Source organism: Silene latifolia, chromosome 10, assembly GCF_048544455.1.
Source record: "Silene latifolia isolate original U9 population chromosome 10, ASM4854445v1, whole genome shotgun sequence".
Classification (NCBI taxonomy): domain Eukaryota; kingdom Viridiplantae; phylum Streptophyta; class Magnoliopsida; order Caryophyllales; family Caryophyllaceae; genus Silene; species Silene latifolia.
The window spans coordinates 14,619,555-14,640,387 of record NC_133535.1 but is presented as its reverse complement, the minus strand read 5'-3'; the positions used below and the strand labels follow the sequence as shown (position 1 = coordinate 14,640,387).

At 37.1% G+C, this 20,833-nt stretch overlaps 2 protein-coding genes and 1 pseudogene across 2 annotated transcripts; 2 read left to right on the top strand and 1 right to left on the bottom strand.

Moving 5' to 3' along the window:
• Nucleotides 1-877: 877 nt before the first annotated feature.
• LOC141605231 (uncharacterized) lies at nucleotides 878-9,097 on the bottom strand. The gene is made up of 9 exons (XM_074423921.1): nucleotides 8,501-9,097; nucleotides 6,496-6,600; nucleotides 5,452-5,718; nucleotides 3,663-3,721; nucleotides 3,497-3,588; nucleotides 3,282-3,397; nucleotides 2,681-2,743; nucleotides 2,154-2,230; nucleotides 878-1,156 (listed from the first exon to the last, which is right to left on the bottom strand). Exons 1-8 carry the CDS (start codon nucleotides 9,023-9,025, stop codon nucleotides 2,159-2,161), a joined length of 1,299 nt encoding a protein of 432 aa, XP_074280022.1. The 5' UTR covers nucleotides 9,026-9,097; the 3' UTR covers nucleotides 878-1,156; nucleotides 2,154-2,158.
• A 2,094-nt stretch (nucleotides 9,098-11,191) lies between these two features.
• Nucleotides 11,192-12,886, top strand: LOC141607150 (transcription termination factor MTEF18, mitochondrial-like). Its single transcript, XM_074426509.1, has one exon. It carries the CDS (start codon nucleotides 11,192-11,194, stop codon nucleotides 12,884-12,886), a length of 1,695 nt encoding a protein of 564 aa, XP_074282610.1.
• A 2-nt stretch (nucleotides 12,887-12,888) lies between these two features.
• On the top strand, nucleotides 12,889-19,252 carry LOC141605230 (uncharacterized; annotated as a pseudogene).
• Nucleotides 19,253-20,833: the final 1,581 nt, after the last annotated feature.

Here is a 20,833-nt window from a genome sequence, read left to right as displayed (position 1 = left end):
GGGTCATTTGTGAGGGAAAATGGTATCCGTCACTTCAAAGTGACGGATACGTACCGTGACAAATGAGATTTTGTGTTTATCCAAACCTGCGCCTACATGCTAGTATGCTACAAGGCTACAACTAGACCATGCAAAAGCGACCCGACTTAAATAACCTGATTTTAATATAATCTGAAAATTTGACGAAAGACCCAACCTGACACCAACTAGGACCGAATTAAAACCGACTCGAGATGATCTGTGATTCGCTAATGATTCGGTCCGATAGATACGCAATAACAAATTACTTCCTTTGTCCCAATCATTTATAGTATTAATCTTTGATTAAAATACTCTGCACTTAATGACGAATTATCGGTTTAATATTGACACGTAAGATGAAATATAAGGTGACAATTTGATTTGATAGTGGCGCAGACCGAACTCAACCCGACTTTTTACCCAATGATGATTCAACGTGTTGATGACTTGATATGTAAAGGACCTGACCGAAATTGTTATTGACCCAGCACACTGAACCCGACCATGACCCGACTCTTAAACGTATTCATCACGAAGCAGAGTGACTTGATTAAATGATTACCACCTCTACCTACAACTTAAGTAGTACATTTCTGAAAAATGAAGGCTATTCTTTTTATGTTCTCGGTTCCCAGCTTATGCGAGACCATTATATACATATCTTCAGTTTGTCGTTCCGTGCACAAACATCAAATCTAGCATTGCCTATTTGCTATGCTGCTATACATTATGCCCTTGTCGTGCCGTAGGATGAAGGAAAAATCGAAAATGTACAGGAGTGTTGTTTCGTGCACATTGCACAAATCTCATATCCAAACTCAACCCGATAAACAGGAAGCATCTTCAACACAATGCCTCAAAATAACACCACCAATATATTTATAGAAAACGGGTTAGAAAGAAAGCTTCATTCCATACACATCCTGCTGATGAACACCTAATATAGTATCTGCTAATATCTAATATGGAGTACAAGTTGTAATTAAACATGCATTACTTGATTAGTTCAACGTTTTCATCTTCGATCTCAGTTAAGGACAAACATCAAGGATCTACTAAACGAGAAATCAGGGGAATTTCGTCCAGCGCTACAACCATACTCCAATCTCAGCCTGAGCTTCACTGCCGTTGCATTCTGTTGTATGACAGAAAATTTTCTCAATTAGCAGGAAGGATTATTCAAACATAAAAATATAACCACACAAATTTTTCAGTACAGCGCACGAAAATGAAAAATACACACTACTAGATTGTTTCTAGCAGCAGCAGCAGCAGCAGCAGCAGCAGCATTTTGCAGAATTTCAAATAAGTTGGTGCTTGAGAAAGTGACCATAATCTCATATTTTCATTCCCAAACAATTTGCATGCTACCATGAAAATATCAATAACAACGACATTATCCAGTACCTCAAGGGTTTATTCCGCAATACTCGTTATAAAAATTACGTCAAGAATTGTATAGACTATAGAGCAACTGTCTACAATGGGAAAAACGCACTCAGTTTGGTGAGTCATCTTTACTTAAACTCGTCATAATACAAAACCAAAGAATACTAACTCTATAGCTCCATAGTAAATAGATACTTTCATTTGAATGCATTTAGTTTTTCTGCAGTTTGGACATTTTTTTTCCTCACTAATTAGCGAAATCATTTCCAATCTCACTTTGACATATTCACTGATGATGATAATCGAACACGGTGCAACATTTCACTCCGAGCTAGGTCTTTCCCTCTACAAACAATAATCTCCAACTACGTATGTCACAACTCACAATTAAAAAATTACTCCTCTTAATGACTCAAACTTTTAATTTACTTGCTCTCGTTTTAATACTGTTTCCAATAGTTTGATTTTAAAACATGGATCAACTTTTTCAAAATGTTTATCTAAATTTGATTTATCGCTTCTTTACCGTGTTTCCCTTATTCTTCATTGTTTTACCCTTTCATCTATTTAATACTTAATCTCACCTAACCTCAAATCATTCAGTGACATAGGTTGCTGTTATATTCACTCGGTAAATAAGTATTGCTTTTAATTAAATTGTAAAAGTTACAAGCTTTTGAACCACATTATTCCCAGTGTAAAGTAGAAGGAATATCATAAAGAGAAAGATGATGGGAAGTTGCCTGGATTAGTCATCATCAGATTGTTGCGTCAGTTGAGTATAAACGTATTCATCTACTCTCTGCTTCGCCAAGGCAACCTGCAGAGTGCATAGACATCAAATGATTTCCTCATGTCAATTGTCAACAATAAATCGTTAAAGACTTTGAGAGCCAAAAGCAATCCCATCCGATACACCAGCTGATTCAGAAAATTATAATTACTTTGTGGTCTCCAATTACAAATACAAATTAAATTAGTGGTGTATATATCTCAAATACCGTGTTCTTGAGAGACAAAATTCAAGCGCCTGCCTACCTTTGGAACTAGCCACGCAAAAATTGGACCAAACTAGACCATTTTCCTTGTCCACAAACACACTGAAAATCTATAGTATTTTTTGGTAATAAAGGAGCAACAATTACTATTTTGAGCTTCAGCCACGACCGCCCACGAGTAGCACCCCTCTAATATAGGTAAGGTATCACCACGCAAATAAATATCCGAGAAGTAATAAATTAAGAAAGATATCGAATTATCAATAGGTTACCTGTTGAGCTGTACCAATAAGCTGGATCTGCCTATGTTTTTGCTCACCTTTTCCGCCAAACACCTGAGAAATTAAGCAGAGTAAACATCATTAACGCAGTGATGATTGTTTCCCACCTTGTAATCTGATACAATTCAGCGGCACATTGATCGTACCAATAAGGCACGACGCGACATAAATCCTAAATCATCTTATAAATGACATAAGAGAATCAAATGATTCAAAGTCTTAACTCCTAACACCTAATTTCCAAATGGAGAAGAGCAGGTTATCATGAGAACATTGCAATTCCCCAAAACAACAGTGTTAGGGCTGAAGTAGCAGGTGTAACCAAAGAAAGTACCGCACATCTGGGAAACACACAGAGGGATGATACTGGTTAAGAAAATATAAGCATTTTTCAACCACTCCCAGATATGGAGCCACCTACCCCATCCTCAGCCCCTCCCTTTTTCACATGTCATTCAATTACAGTTCTCCCAGATGGTGAAATATCAATCCAGCCTATTACCCAGAAAAATTGATCTTATGACATATATTAACTACAGAACTACACATGGGACTAATAAATCTAACCAAAATTAGTTTAGAAAGTACAGACCTTGATCATTGCACCAGATTCAGTTCTAATCCTTCCTATATTAGAGCCAGCTCTACCGATCAAGCCACCCACCATTGTTTCCGAGATCACCATATCCAGCGTGACACACTCAGCCGCTTAAATTAGAAAAGCACAAAAAACATCACAAGAGTTATGATTAACAGCTAAATAAGCCTAATGAGATTAAAAAAGCTAAAACAGCTATTCATGTTTACCAGCATTTGGGTCCATGTACGGTTGAGCAGCCCGTGTGATACTTAAGTTGTATGTTGGACTGATAGATATTACTTGTTTGGGCGGATTTGCCCTGATAAAAAGAAGAGAATTCGGCTAAAGCACTGGAAAACAGAACCCAAACTATTATGCACATAAAGTACATACCTAAGTTCCACCCCGATCTCTTCCACAGCTTTTAGTACAGCAGAAGATTCACCTGATATCTGATATTAGAATCGACGGGGGTAAGTTGTGTCAATCATAACAAGGGAAAGCGAGGGATCAAACAGAAACCCTCATTTTCCACTCCTAAATGGTAGTGAGTCTAAGGTGAGTCTTAAGCCACAATTAAGAAAGACAGGCAAAGAACAATTAACATAGACAACATCAAATACCTTATTCAACTAGTGTAAGCTAATGAATAATTCACAAAAGAAAATTATTTTTGAGCTTATTTCTCGGTGATTCATCTAAAAGGTCCAAACCAACTTTCATGGTAAAATTCATAACAATTATTACTCTTGTAATGTTTTAGCCTACTGTGATAGGGAAAAATACCGACCAATAAGTTAATCCAGATTTGACATGAAGGAACACAGTATGTAGAGACAAGATCAACTCTCTACTTTAATGTTTTAAGAATGTTAATGTGACGAGACACTTCCTCGACAAGGCATGTAGACACATTGTTAGTGTAGCTGATGTGCTTCACTTAGCACACTTCATGATAGGATAAGGACTTAATGATTCTCAGAATAGAAGCTAATTATATCCCTTCCCCTATGCTCTAGTAGTCCAGTTCAATTTTTCCAGATTGCGTTTAATATTCTCCATACTATAGCAAATTTCGGCACATAGAATCAAATTCACTCCACCTACAACGTCCTTCCTTGTGTATAAATTTATAAGGGAATTAGAAGTGGGAAAACGTATGAAGGTTAAATTGATCCATACTCCATGGCACACTGATGCAGATGAGAATAATCGAGAAGAAGCCTCCCAGAAAACCTGTAATCCCTTATTCCTCTTTCCTCGATCAGACCTACCAATCATTAATGTATACTTGTCAGTGCCACAAAATTGGCAGGTGAGGTGAAGTGTGCATGATGGAACACAATACAGATAGGGAAGGAGGGAACGGGAGGGAACGGGAGGGAGGGAGGAGTAATAGGAAGGAAACAGCATGCTTAGAGGGGAGGGAAGGGAAGGGAAAGGAAAGGGAAGGGCGCGAGCAAGGGAAGGGGAAGGGAAGTAGGAAAAGGGGGAAGAAAGGGAGTTTCGGAAAGGGGAATTGGAAAAGAAGGGGAATGAGGGAGGAAGGGAGGTGAAGTATTTCTGTCATCAGCACAGATTTTCTAGCGTGTTAAGTAAGGACAGGAAGTCCACGCACAACCGTGCAGCAGCAACCAAGCAGTCATCAATGCCTTCTATTCCCTTGTACACTGTCAACTACAAGGCTACATTAACATGTCAACTTATGCTTGATTCCTTGTTCCAAAAGCTTCAGTTCCCAACAGCTTGAGGCTAAATGTGTGATTTCCACGTAAATTTCAAGTTCATAGAAGCAGCAAACCTACCATTAAAAAACCTCTTCCACATCTGTATGATTGAAAGAATAAACTAGCACAAACATAAGGACAATCAAAATCAAGATATCTTCCTTGCAAGTTGCATATACTGAGTACGAGTGTAAATAATAATTTTTTTTACAGAACAGAAAAAGAGTTAAGAGTTGGGCACTGTAAGACGTCATTTTGTCATTTAACAAGCCTTATACTTTCATAATGAGCGTAAAGAGACATGAGATGTATGTCATAGGGGTCCCTTTTCGACCAGAAATACTCCATCGGAAGACTCACTCCCCCTCCGCCCAACTGTCGTGCAGATGTTATCACAGCAGGATCCATTATCTTGTCCGTAATACTTTTTAAGAATAAAATAAATAGAAATTTACCTGAACTAAACGATCAGATTCATGGGCAGAGGCACACATAGGCAATTGGCTTGGAGCAAGAACCGCAATCGCAGCACCAGAGGAATTCCTAAGCTTGTCAATGTTCTGACCAGAAACCCCGATCAAACCACCTGCTTGTGAACCAGCTATTAATAACTTTACAGAATTGGGGGTCACATGTCCTTCGGCAGCGGCTGCAGCATAAGGATCAGTTGAAGCAGCAGCAGCAGCACTAATACTAACTGTCTGCGCAGTGTTTCCATCATCCTGTAAAGCCAAAAATCACAAGGTTCGATACTTAGGTGTTTCAGGACTCCTAATCAGATAACGACATCCTGAAATGTGAAGGAGTACAATGCTATCACAATTTCAGGCAAGTCAAAGAGAAAATATCAGCTAGGTGTGGAAAAATAACAATGTGAAACCAAGAGCCAAAAACGACGAGAATGTTCTAAGAGTTCACATTAATGTTCTAGTGGGTTTTAGTTCTAGGGGTTCACATTAATGTTCTTGGCTAGCCCTCACAAGTCAAAAAACCTTGGTGTGTATTTATTTATTAGAATTAGAAATCGCCGATGTGGCGATGTCTTATTGCTGCTTGTTTTTATATTGGTAATATAAAGTCATATTGATCTAGTATCGGCTATATGGGTATAATATCAGCCGCATAAGCAAAGGTATCTGAAAACATAAGCGCGGAAAGCTGAAAATCCTTTACATAAAGGCTGATATTTAATACCATGATATGATCTAAAATTATTGGATTTTGGAGGGAACATCCTGCATATGTGAAGGTAAGTTTCCTAATTTTAAGAGGATTTTGTATGCTTCAGGCATGTTAAGACCATAATATTTTATCTGTTAACACGTTGACAAACAATATTGTAGCACTAGCATCACAATATTGTCCAAACTCAAGATAAGTTTCTTACACATCTTATTACGAGCTCTAGTAGAGACAAATCAGATCATCTATTTACCAACTCACGGGGAGATGTGTTACAATCAACCCAAAAGTAAAGAGGGAGATCGAGAACAAAGTACCACAAGGATAAGAGAAGCAATTTGAAGCAGTGCCTTCTCAGCATCCGTCATGCCACCATCAGCTTTCTCCTTAGAGCTAATAATGATAACGCGTTCCTCAAATCGCTGTCACACATACAAGAGCAAATCAGCATGCTGATACTTTCCTTAGCCGTAGCAACAGGAAGATACATCAAGGTAGTATCATATTCTTTTCTGAATAACAATATAAGGAAAACAAGAAAACATTGGCAGCCGATTAAGCAGGTTCATGCAAATCATGGCATGATATACTGAAACAAACCCTTTCTTTAGATTAAGGGTGTGTTTGGATTGAGGGATTTGGATGGAAAAGAAAGGGAGGGAGAGCAGGGGATTTAAAATCACTTGTTTGGATAGCAAATGAGGGTGGAGGGAAATGGAGGGGGAGATATTTGGAGGGATCCAATTTCCCTCCTCTAAGCCTAATCAAAATCTCTCCACAATAGGCAAGATTTGGAGGGAAATTGTATCCAAACACCCACTATCCATTCCCCCTCCCCTTCCCTTCTCCTCCTTTCCCTTCCCTCCTTCCCCCTCCCCTTCCTTTCCCTCCACTTTTGCTATCCAAACACACCCTAAGAGATTTGGAGGAATAGAGAGGTGAAGGAAAGGCCAAAAGAGAGGGGCATTTTTTCTTGTTTGGTTAGCAACTAGATTTGAGGGAACGGAAAGATTCATATTTAAGGCAAAATATCATTCTAACATAGAAAATCATCAGTTATAAAACCACCAAGATATTATATATTTCATTTATTTTTTTCATTTATTTTTTCCTTGACTATTAGCATTCAATACATGTGAAATGTACTCAGAATTACAGCATGATTCTAACAAAAAAATATCACATTCCTGCTTCCGAGAAATAAATAAAGTTCATCACAGTGAAAATCAGACGGTCATGAAATAAAACCCGTTAAATAAATTCAAGGAAACACAAAAGACATACTATAAAGCTTCTATGCTCATTGTATTAAGTATGATCTTAGTGTTAAAAGGTGAGAGGCGCAACAAGAGCCTATGGTGACAAGTAAGGTGTACGCACACGATTTCTCTGTACCAAGTTGAATTTCTCAAAATAGAACTTCCGCAAATAGAATGCTTCGCTAGTTGCAACTTATTTACAGGGAGACTTGGGATGCATTAAGCATTTTTGCTAGTGCCTCACTAAGCATTGGGCTTAAGACGCGCTTTTTAAAACTAAGAGTACTAGTCAGTGTGATAACAACGAATAACGCCCATAATGCCACCAAGTAGCAAGAATCCATCTTCACCCAAATTACACAAGTTAAACACCTTTATAACCCAATCTAATCACAATAAATCCGAATTATCAATGTCAAACTCAAAGCAATAGTTAGCATAAGCTACACAACTTTTCGACCATATAATCAGGCTAAATAGCCCAATTATCATATACTCCGTAACAAACACAAGTACTACCTCCGTCCCGGTCAGTTGTTGTCCTATTCCATTTTGGGGTGTCTCAATCAATCGTTGTCCTTTTTATTTAAGGATTGCATTTGATGAACAATTTGATCTTTCACTCTCAATTTGTTCCACTTGTCGTCTTATAATTGGCCCCCTCCCTTTACCTTATCTGTGTGCCAAAAACAAAGGACAACAATTGACAGGGACGGAGGAAGTACATATTTTCTTTTCCTCAATTATCACAAATTAGAAACCTTATTAAACCAATCCAAACCCTAACAAGACCAATTACTCCCTATGTCTTATATATGGAATTAAAGGTAAACAAATACAAGAAATAGGGAGTAATTGGTCTTATTTGTTTACCTATTGATTAATCAAAGGTAAACCCTAATAAGACCAACACGGAATTTGTTTACCTTTGATTAAAATAGCTGTCACAAACAATAAGAAAGGTAAAGATAGTAGAAAACAAGTACCCCCTAGGTCTTAATGAAGTAAAAAACGGTAAATAAACAAATGACGGAGACAAAGAGAGTAGAAAAGCGATACATACAGCAATAGGATCAGCAATCTTAATAGTAGCTTTAGTAAGATCACGAACTTGTTGAACCCTATGTCCAGCTTTCCCAATAACCTTACCAATTTGACCAGAAGGAACCACAACCCTAAACAAAACATCATTTCCAATCGCCTGCCGCTTAATCGAAGGCGTCTCGGTCCCGATATCGGGTTGCGGCTCGCGTGGGCGCTTCGACGAGTTGCGACGGGGGTGGGGATGGTTGTGGTGGTGTGGGCGGGGAGGAGGGTAGTGGTCATATGGGTCCGGGGCGTAGTGGTGGGTCGGGTACGCGGGTGGTGGGTATTGCGGAGGAGGGTGGTGCGGGAGAGGGTAGTCGTAGGGGTTAGGGTGGTGGGGGAGAGGGTAGTCATATTGAGGAGGAGGAGGGTGTGACGGTGGTGGGTATGGTTGTGGGAGGTATTGTTGCGGTGGTTGAGGCGGTGGTTGTTGGTGGTAAGGGTATTGGTGGTGTGGGAGTGGTGGTGGTGGGTATTGCTGGTAGTCGTGGTGGTGTGCCATTTTTTAAGAGGAGGTTTGGGGATTTGTTCGAGGATGGGGGAATGGACTTCGGTTAAGATATTAGTGGGGAGTTTATAATTTTCAGTGCGTCTTGCTTCAGACGGACCTTTTTTATCTGAAATAATAAGACGGGATTTTGTAACCATTTTACAGTTAAATGTGACCACTATTGAAAAATCAATTACTGTAACACTGCCTATACCATTGTGGTTATATTTAACTATAAAATGGTCACATATGTCCGTCTGAAAAATAAGATGAAAAGTGTCCGTCTGAAACAAGAATTTGTGTATAACTTTATACCAACACAATTTTAAAACGTTTTTCTAGGTTTGGTACGAGAGTAATTATTTTAGCTCCGACTCAACACCGTATAGTCACTATTGGATTATCAAGTTTAAGGCTCTATCTAGCATACCATTTCAAATATCTATTTTGATAAAGTATTTTTTTTGTCAAAAATTTCAGATAGCTTATTTCTTTGGTAGTGTTTGGCAAGTAGTTTGTTTGTCCAAATAAGCTACCTGAAATCTAAAATGTTACAGTAGCATTTTAGATTTTAGGTACCTAATTTTAGGTTATATTAGTATTACCTTTTTCCCCTTCAACTTATCATAAATAGTAAATAATTATTATACTCTTTTACGTCATTTTACCAAAATAAAATTACATTTTCAGTTAGTTTGTCAAACATTTTTTTATATAATCAGTCAGCTTTATCAGCTCCTAATTTTCGATTAGTTTTCAAGTTCAGGTATCTTTTCAACTCGTTTTACTAAATAGAGCCTAAGATCATCTTCATTGACACAATTACGTAATGAGTCGATCTGAGCACGAGTTTGGTCTTATTCGACTTCAACATGTGTCCATGTAGCAAAGTTTAGTTTGAGTAGATCTCGAACTCACACGAGTTTGAAAAATCTAAGATTGTTATGTTGAACTAGACTAATATATATAATTGTTAAATTTCAGGTTTTATTTTTTCGACAATAACATGGGATTTGAAAGTTATATACAAATTACAAAAGTATTGACAAATCCATCTTGAATAATTAGTTAAAAAAAATCATTCTATGGAGAAAATCCTAACTCATTTCTCCGTACATAACTTGCATACGTTACCATCTTTTTGTTGCCCAAAAAAACATGACCGCTGGAAGATATCACAAAGCAAAGTATGGACCGCCGAAAGGAAATGGACTCCTCCATTTTTTTTTAGGAAATGGGGAGGATCTCTACTAGGGGTGTTCAAAACCGATTCGGTTCGACCACGGTTTGGTTTGGCCAAACTCGTAACCTAAACCGCACCGTATTAGATTTTTTAAAATAATGCTCAAAAATAAAATTATTTATCATTTTGGGCCGGAGGATCTCTGTTTGTGGGTCCGTGTGTGGTGGTTCGTGATGGGTGAGAGGGGTTAAAGTGGTCGAATGGTGGTGGTGGTGGCATGGATTGAGATATGGGAAGGTGGTCGATGGACTTGTCAAGAGCTCAATTGTCGGTTGACTTCTGGTGGTGATGGTATTGTGGTGATTTGAATTGAGATCGAAACGAAGAAAGAGCACCAACGACGAGAGTAGTAACACACCTCACAAATTCAGCATGAAAATGAATTGATAACCATTACATATTTACATATGCTACAATATCTAGTGGACACACCATTCTTATTGGCGTGTTTACCAAAGAAAACCCGCCACTCCTAATGGCGTGTTTGGGTCTCCTATTTTCTTTTGCTACTGACTTCTTAGTAACTCTAAACACGCCATTGGTAATCGCATGTTTATAATCCCGAGCCTGCGTGGACATCATTTTGACAAATCGTTTCCAAACCAACCCGAAATGATTAATAATTTATTTTTGAGCATTATTTTAAAAAACCGTTCGTTAATAGCTCTGTTTATCGAACCGCTCTGTCGAAACGATTCGATTAAGTGACTCTAAAAAAATACACGGTTTTTGATTTTCCAATTCAATTATTCCGGTTCGGTTTATCTTGAACACCCCTAGTCTCTATTCTCTACAGCTTTTACTTTTTGGCCATTTGCGAAAATTACAAGATGAGCAACAGTTAGGTTTGAGGTTTAAGCAAAACCCCAAAATCCTAAACAAAATCACAGAAAAACCAACACATTCATTCCATCACCATCCACCAGACCACCAGAATGAGACAGTCATCTTCATCTTATTCCACAATCTCCCTTCTTCAAACACTATTTCTCAGACATTTCAGTACAAAAACAACAAGAACAAAGACTTTACCAAGTCTGACCAAAACAATCCCTTCAAAATACAGATCTATTGCTATACAACAAGCCCAAGAAGTGTTAACTCGTCATCTCCAAAACACAAGTGCATTACCCTTCACTTATGCTCAACTTATAAGTAAAAACTCTATACATTCAATTTCTGAAATTATTTCAAAAGTACCCTTTTCATCTTCTGCTTTCAGGTATAAATTCCAGAGTTTCCTTTTGTATAATCCCATTAATGAATTTGGTTTCTTTTATGAAAGTATTGGTATTGATTATCTCAATATTCATAAGTTTTTGAAACCTGATGTTCAGTTTTGTATTGTTTTTGATGCTGCTTGTTGTCTTGCTGAATTTGGGTTTCCTTGGGATAAGTTAGGGAGGTTGTATGTTGAGGAAGATTTGATTTTTAGGCAGAAACCTGAGGTTTTGAGGGGGAGATTAGATGGGTTGGTTTCATTAGGGTTTGGTAATCAGCAGATTATTGGCATTTGTTTCGCGTTTCCGGGTTTGTTGAAGGAGCAGGAGAAAGGTGGGTTGGATTGTGATTATGATGCATTGTTGGATGATTTGAAAAGGGTTTTTCTTGATTTGGATTTGGAGAGTTGTATGGTTGGAAATTCGGATGTTTGGTTTGAGGTTTGTGAGAAAGTTAAGTTTTTTTACGAGCTTGGTGTCAAGAAAGGGGAGTTTTTAAAGTTGATTGTAAGCATTCTGACTTGTTACCCTATGGAGACTTTGGGTGAGAAGGTCGAGTTCTTTTCAAGGTTAGGTTTTGAGAAATCAGAAATTGGTGTCTTGATTCTTTCTAACCCTAAGATATTGGGAATAAAAATCGAAGATCGTGTGATTTCAGTTTCTAGCATCTTGAAGCATTTTGGGCTATGTAAGGAAAAATTGTTATCAGTAGAAGAGAAGTATGCATATGTATTTGGTCGGAACAAGATGGTCAATTTGCCAAGTATTCTCAGAGCTCTGGATCTTCATGAATGGTTTTTCGATAGGATGAAGTGTGGAGATTATAAGTTATTTGATAGTTATGATTTGAGTAGTCCTGATGATGGTTTAGATGAGAATTATGTACAACACTTGGAAAGCCTGAAGACTGAGAGAACGTATAGTTACTCGTTCAGTAAATTGAAGTTTTTACATGGTATTGGGTTCGGAGAAAATGGTCTCACCGTTAAGCTCTTCGCTTCTTTACAGGGTTCAGCTGGTGACTTGCAAGAACGGTTTGATTTCCTGTTGAGTGAAGGGATTGAGTTTTCCAAGCTCTTTAAGATGATGAGTCGTACACCCAAAATACTTAATCAGGAGATGGGCAGTCTTAAGAAAAAACTCCAGTTCTTTGTCGAGGAAATTGATTTACCTTTGAACTACCTCGAGACTTTTCCATCTTATTTTCTGTATAATCTAGAAACCCGTATCAAGCCCAGATACAAGTTTCATGTATGGCTAACTGATCAGGGTTTGTGTACCAAGAAGATTACTCTTGCAACTATAATTTCTGTTGGTCATAAAGGTTTCGTGTCACAACTGTCCCGTATACATCCAAGTGCACCTCAGCTGTGGATGGAGCAATATGGGAACAAAAAAGTTGACCTATGAGTTTCGGAGAAGCAAACTTTAGATTACTTGTCTGAGAACATGAATTGAAGTATGACAGTCGCTTGTGGCTGTTGAGAGTTCTCAAATTGAACGCTTTTTATCCGTTCCTTCTTGTTAAAGGTTTGGGCTTGCTGGGTCTTGAAATTGCAAATGCTTCAAGTTCCTTAACTTGGCAGCTGTGGAACAAGTGTCAGTGTCCACTCCCTTGGTTTCTTTTTCTGTGACAGATCAGGATGGCCAAAGAACGAACCTGAATCTGTGGAAATATTTTCTTCAATGTTCCATGTTTTACAAGACATCTAATAACCTGATCTATAACTATGTGAATTGCCGACTTGGCCCATGGCCCTTCGACCTCCCTTTCATAGACTAGTTTTATTCATTCAGAAATCCGTAAATCTGTCTGTTTTATTTGTGTTCTTTATTTCTTTTTTATCGGAAATTTTGACACAAAATGGCGCATTTTTTATGCAACTAGAGCTTAATAGCATCTCCTACAAAATTTCATTTTCTCTGTTTCCTTCCCTTAATTACTTTGCGTAGAATACAGAGTAGAATGGATGTTGGGTTTGTCATGATGTTTATTTCATTCATGATTTGAATTTTATGTCCTTGTTGTGTTGTGGAAATTTAATTTATTGACTTATAAGGTACATTGACTAGTACTCTTTTCCATCCCAAGTCATTTGTTTACGGAGTACATAGTTGTCTGTCTCCTCTTCAGTCGAGGTCAGCCGGAGAGTCTAGAAACAACCACTTTATTATCGTAAAAGGTTGCATATATTCTATCACCGAGGGTGATGTGTGAATGCCGTAAAGTGAGGTTTTGGCTCGGATGCTGCAAATGATCAGTTCTGTAGACCAAGTCCATGACTCTAGGATTAGTGTAGAAAAGTACACGGAGAAATTAAACCAGTCTTGATCAATCAGTACTGGTTTGGCCTCATACGTGTCGCGATTCAACTCAAATTTAATACCCGCGATTTTCAAACAAAAGACTTCTGGAAGATTGCGACTTCATGTCCTGTCTTCAGTCTTTCAGTTAATGTTAGTTTTCCCCTTATAAAATGTGCTCAAGTTGAATAAAAACATTCAAGCCTTTTAGCTGAAAAAACTAAGCATGGCAAGCATCTCATTTTACTCGTTTTATGTTGCTGTTGTTTTTAACCATCTTCATTTGACCATAGGTGGATACGATGAAACAGATAAGCTAGCATTGCTTAAAATCAAAGCCGAAGTAGCAGACCCTCTTGGCGTCATGAGGTCATGGAATGACACCCTTCACTTCTGCAATTGGAATGGAGTTAAGTGTGGTCGTAGTCATCACCGAGTGACAATACTACATTTGAACTCCTCAAAGCTCACAGGTACTATTTCTCCTTTTATAGGAAATCTAAGTTTTCTAACAGTGTTAGACCTCCAAAATAATAGCTTTACTGGCATTATCCCGCCTACAATTGGTCGTTTGCACCGCCTGCAATCACTATTGCTCAATAAAAATTTAATTGGCGGTCACATTCCATCAAATATATCAGGCTGCTCTAGCCTTACTGTGCTGGAAGCAGGCGATAACAAGCTCGTGGGAGATATCCCTCCCGAGCTTGCATCACTGTTCATATCTCAACATACTTTCCTTAGTGGACAACAGTTATACAGGGAAAATGCCTTCATTTTTCGGAAACTTAACATCCCTCTCCCAGCTCTACCTGTCTGAAAACAATTTTGATGGGATGATCCCAGATAGCCTCGGCAAACTCAGACATTTAACCGCGCTTACACTAGGCATGAATAATTTGTCAGGAATAGTTCCACCCTCAATCTTCAACCTCTCGTCCATGATGAACTTAGATTTAGGGCAAAATGAGTTGGAAGGTTACCTTCCTTCACATTTAGGTAACACACTTCCACTGCTCCACTTCTTATCTGTTTATGGTAATCAACTCACTGGACTTATTCCTGCTTCGATATCCAATTCCTCGAATCTCCAAACACTCCAACTTGATGGGAATAGTCTTCAGGGACAAATCCCTTCCTTGCAGAAGTTAGAAAAGATTCAGAACCTTAACTTTGCCCATAATTTTCTCGGAAATGGCTTAAATACTGATTTGGACTTTGTTTCTTGTTTGGCTAATGCTACCATGTTACAAGAGTTTGATATAAGTGGAAATAACTTCAAAGGAAATTTTCCGAAAGTGATCTGTAATTTCTCAATGATGCGGAATTTACAGTTAGAGACGAATAACATAGGCGGACAGCTACCTTCTTGTATAGAAAACCTAGCTAACTTGCAGGTTTTCACTGTTAAGGAAAACCAGCTTGATAATGTCATTCCTGAAGGCTTAGGAAAGCTTCATAAGCTCAATCGATTAGATTTAAGTGGGAACAAGTTTTCAGGAAGCATACCGTTTTCTATAGGAAACTTAAGCCAGCTGACACTTCTCTATTCATCTGGAAATAATCTTGAAGGAAACATACCCTTCACTCTAGGAAATTGTGCAAACTTGCAGGATTTGAATCTTTCAGTAAACAATCTTAGTGGCAGGATACCCATCCAACTACTGAATCTCTCGAGTTTATCAATGACACTTGACCTACACCATAATCGACTAAGTGGATCCCTCTCTGCAGAAATCGGGCAATTGACTAGTCTCGGGACTCTTGACTTGGGTGAAAACATGCTCTCGGGTATTATACCAAGCACTCTTGGCAATTGTATAGGGTTGGAGAGGTTATACCTGGAGGGCAATGATTTTCAAGGCGCCATAAGCGATTATTTGCAGACATTGAGAGGTCTCACTGTGTTTGATTTGTCGCGGACCAATTTTTCCGGAAACATACCCAACTTTCTTGCCAGCCTCCAGTTACAAATGCTAAATTTATCTTACAATAACTTTCAAGGTGAGGTGCCTACTGGGGGTGTCTTCCGTAATGCAACAGCTGTTTCGATTCTAGGTAACAAAAAATTCTGTGGAGGCATACCTGAGTTTAAACTGCCGGAATGTGATCTTAATAGGGCCCAAGTAAACAACTCCGGCCACAAAACGAGCTTGATACTTACTATTCTGTTTGCATTTGTTGGACTCGCGCTGGTTGTGGGACTTGTATTATTGTACAAGGGTAGGAATGCGAAGCTCAGAACTTTGGGGGGGTCCAGTCAAGTTTTTACAAGTGTCGTACCAAAACCTCCAAAAAGCCACAAACGGGTTTGCAGAGGAAAGCTTGATCGGTTGTGGCGCCTTTGGAACTGTATACAAGGGAATACTAGATCCCGGTAGCCAAACGTTGGTCGCAATCAAGGTATTTAACCTTGAGATTCAAGGCGGTTTCAAGAGTTTCATGGCTGAATGCGAGGTCCTTCGCAACATCAAACATCGGAATCTTGTCAAGGTCATTACAGCTTGTTCAGGTATTGATTACCAAGGCAATCATTTTAAGGCTTTGGTTTACGAGTATATGGTAAATAAAAGTTTGGATGATTGGTTAAATCCCATCAGTGAATTAGATGACACAAATAACTCCATGGGAAAGTTAAATTGTCTTCAAAGATTCGATATAGCAGTTGATGTCGCTTTTGCTCTTGATTATCTTCATCATCAGTGTGGTGTTTCCATAATTCATTGTGACCTCAAGCCAAGTAATGTTCTCCTTGATGATGAAATGGTTGCACATGTCGGTGACTTTGGTATGGCGTGACTTCTGTCAAAGAACGCCATCAGCTCTTACGCAAATCAATCCAGTTCTGTTGGGGTTAGAGGAACCATTGGTTACACACCTCCAGGTAAGTTTTCTAATCACATCAATAGTATAGAACCGATTGCAGCCATTTGATAGGAAATAACTAGGTTGTCGTAAATACTAGAATTAAACTACCAAATTAACAATTTATAAGCCAAACTAATAGACTACTCTAATTGATAAAAGTAATATAGTGTAAGTAAGGGTCGAACCCAAGAGAAGGATGTTGAACTAAGACTAGACTTTTAAACTATTAAACACTAATTAAGACTCTAACTACTAATTAAGACTCACTAATCGACTTTATAAACACACAATTGTTATTAACAATGACAAACAATAGATGAACATAGACCAAAAGGGAGTTGAGTTGATTGGTAACATGAATGTAAAAGAAAGTTGTAATCTTTTCTAACAAGGCACTATGACAAACACTTGTATGCAAGAAAATTCAATATTAAAGAGAACTTGGTGTAACTTCTTCTTAGTAACCAACAATTAGCAAAGCTTGACCCTTTTTACTCTCTTAAAATTATCCACCTAAAACTACCATCTCAAGATGTTGATACATGTAAATTAAACCATCTACATGCACCCTTCGAGCTTAGACAACAAGTCATTAAACCATGAAAAAAGACTAAACATGAGCATTAAGATTTAACCAAAAGATAAAGCTAGAATCAATTCCTCACAAGATTAAACCATACAAATGAGAAAAAGACATAAACTTTCCTATTTGTCATATGAATCCTTTAAACCAAATCAACATATAACAAATTTGCTTCAAACAATCCTAGATAGATTAAACCATTTCTCTAGGATTTGCAATAGTTGAACAACAATAAGCATGGATGGCCAACCCAAACATAAACTTATTCAACGTGTGAAATTAAACACAAGGAAAGAGTATTAGATAAATTAAGAGAGATTAGAAGGTCTTACAATACCAAAGTTGGAAACTTTGAATGAAATTACACAAGTAAGAAGAGCTTAGCCAACCATAGTCATCTTACAACCCAATTTTTGTGGAAAGATTACAATGGAAATGGAATGATTAAGGTTTAATTATTAGAAGATTAAAAGCAAAGCACAAGATATTTTAGATCTAAGATGGTAAGGAGGTGGTCTATAAGATCTCATAATGTGGGTATTTATACCCTTGGCTCTTGGCTTTAGATTAAGGCAAAATTGGGTCTTCAAATTAGAGAATCACGAGACTTGAAACAGTTGGAGCGCAGAATGCGCATTTCAGCCTTGGAGCGCGTTTTTGCGAGAGCCATATCTCCCTCATTTCTTGGACAAATAAGGCGTGTGACCTACCGTTGAAAAGCTAAGATCACAAGCTTTCACCTCCACTTGGCCTTGCATCAATACGAGGTCTAGAACTCGAGATATACCCATTTGAAGTTGACCCTTGTTAAACCGAGTTTTCAATTCTTTATTTTGGCTCGCCTGTCTATGCCAAGGCTTCAAATCTTCCATTAGCTTACTTTTCTTGACTTTTCACTTGTTCCCTTGGTTGACTAAGGTTCGGGATTGACCCTTGACTTTTGTTGGCTTTGACGGTTTGACTCTTGACCTTGTCTTCGACTTTCATTGAACAAGCACATGACTTATTCTCTTCAAATCTTCAACCCATTACAATGCACCAAACCGTACAATATAACCATCATTCTCAACATGTTACATTACCATTTCTAAAGGTCTACAAAATGAACCTTAATTAGCCAAATCACAAGTAAAGGATAAGAAAAACAATTATTTGCAAAACATAAACTAATGACCCATAATATAACACTAATAGATAGCTAATTAATCCTAATTAACATGACTCTTTATTGTGCTATCACCAATCTCACGTTTCTCTGGAATCATAACACTTGAGCTTACATTGCTGCAGAATATGGCTTGGGAAATGAGGTGTCGACACATGGCGATGTGTACAGTTTCGGTATCCTTGTACTAGAAATGTTTACAGGGAGAAGACCTACTGATGGCAAGTGGAACAAAGGAAAAAGCCTGCATGGGGTTGTGAAAGAAGCCGTGTCTAAACAGGTAACTGAAATTCTGGATCCGCTACTTCTTGAAGATATAGTCAGGAATGAGACAGGGTCGGGTCTGATCATGGAAGCCGTGATTTCAATTCTAAGCATCGCACTTCTGTGCTCTGCTGATCTCCCAAGAGAACGTTTGTACATGAGTGATGTTGCTACGAGGCTATCATGAATTAGAAACAGTCTGCTTGAAGCTCATTTACTATAGGGGAAGAGACAACCTCACCCTCGTGGGGAAAATCTTCTTTTGAGACATTGGAGTAATGTTGATGCAATGTTCGTAGAAAGTTTGAGATTAAATGTGTTTCCTGAACTGTCTTCTGCATTTAGATCACACTGTCATTGTGACAAGATTCAAGTTCATTTACTTTTTCAGTTTCCCGGTTCAGCAAAGATTGACATTTTTATTTTCAATTAAGGCTCAATACTTTTACTGTAATACTAGTATAGATCCCGCGCAAATGCGCGGTTTTTTAGATAGGGATATTAGAGAATGTAACAATTATACTATTGGTATTTTAATAATGTAAATCCCGCACATTTGCAGTATATATAGAGGTTTTATTTTTAGTTATTATTTAAATATTTTAAATTGATACATTATTAATTTTTCATATTTTTCATATACCTCATCGAATTTCGATATGAGAAAAAAATGAACTATGAACTAATCAAGAAAATTTAGTAAAGTTATAAAATATATTTAATGATTTTTTTTCTTTAACATAAAATTAATGATTACAAATAATAAATTTTCTCAAATTATGTTAATGATTTTTTATTTTTTTTGTGATGAAGCTAATTATATCAGTTTAATATTTGTTTTATACAAAATGTGTCAAGTCATTCTCTCATATATAATAATCCATAACAAAAATTTAGAAATTTACAGTTTATAAAATTATAGTGAATTTATCTTCTTTAATTAAAATATTATAATTTAGATTTTCAAAGAAAATATTATTATTTGATTAAAAGGTTATATTTTGATGAAATGATAATAATTTAAAGAAAGAAGTATTTTTGTTTTCTTATTTAGCTTGATACCTTTTTGGAGGAAAACTTTGGAGAATTTTATACTCTTAGTATATATGAGGATTCATTCCAAATTTTATACCTTCAAATTTTTATATTTCACTTAATTGTACTTTAATATGAGAAAAAAAAAACGTAGTATGTCATGAATTTTTTTTAACATAAAGTTAATGATTTTATTTTATAACTTTGCTTAAATTATCTTGATGAGTTTTTTTCACGTAGCTAATAATATTATTTTATTATTTTATATAGTTTAACTATGCATTAAGTCATTTTCGAAGAAAAATTAACGATTTTGTATTTTATAATTTTATACTCCTTTTATCTTATTTTGATTAAAACATTATATAATTATAATTTAGAATTTAATAAAAAAAGTCATGCTTTAAGAAAAAGATTATAGTTTAGTGGGAAAATTTTATTTCTTTCCTTATATAATTAGGTGGAGTTTGGAGGGAAAACTTTTGAGAATTTTTATTCTCTTAGTAGTAGGGGGGATTTTTATTAACAGTAATATTAAAGTGTAAATCATGGCGTATTTCTATTTCATATATGTATTTTTGCCTTTTACTGTAAAATATTTTTATTAGCAGTAATATGGCTAGAATGGAATATTGCTGATGGCTGCTGCTACGACAACGACAAGGCCAACGAACAATGCTAATCACCGGCGTAACCCGAGGTCTAGGTCGAGGTATAGCTCTCGAAATGGTGAAACGAATGTTGATATGGTTTGGTACACATAATCGTCTTATGTTTCATTGAATTGAATTGAATTGAATTGAATTGAATTGGTAAAATCACAGAATGAGACGATCATCTTCATCATACTCCACAATGTCCCTTCTTCAAACACTATTTCTCAGACATTTCAGTACAACAAGAAGAACAAAAACTTTACCAAGTCTGACCAAAACAATCCCTTCAAAATACAGATCTATTGCTATACAACTAATCTAAGTATCACTGGCATACTTCAATTCATGTTCTCAGACAATCAACAATTTATCAATACTATGAACAATTTATCAAGTCACTTTACCAAGTATCACTGGCATACTTCAATCTAAAGTTTGCTTCTCCGAAACTCATCCGTCAACTTTTTTATTCCCATATTGCT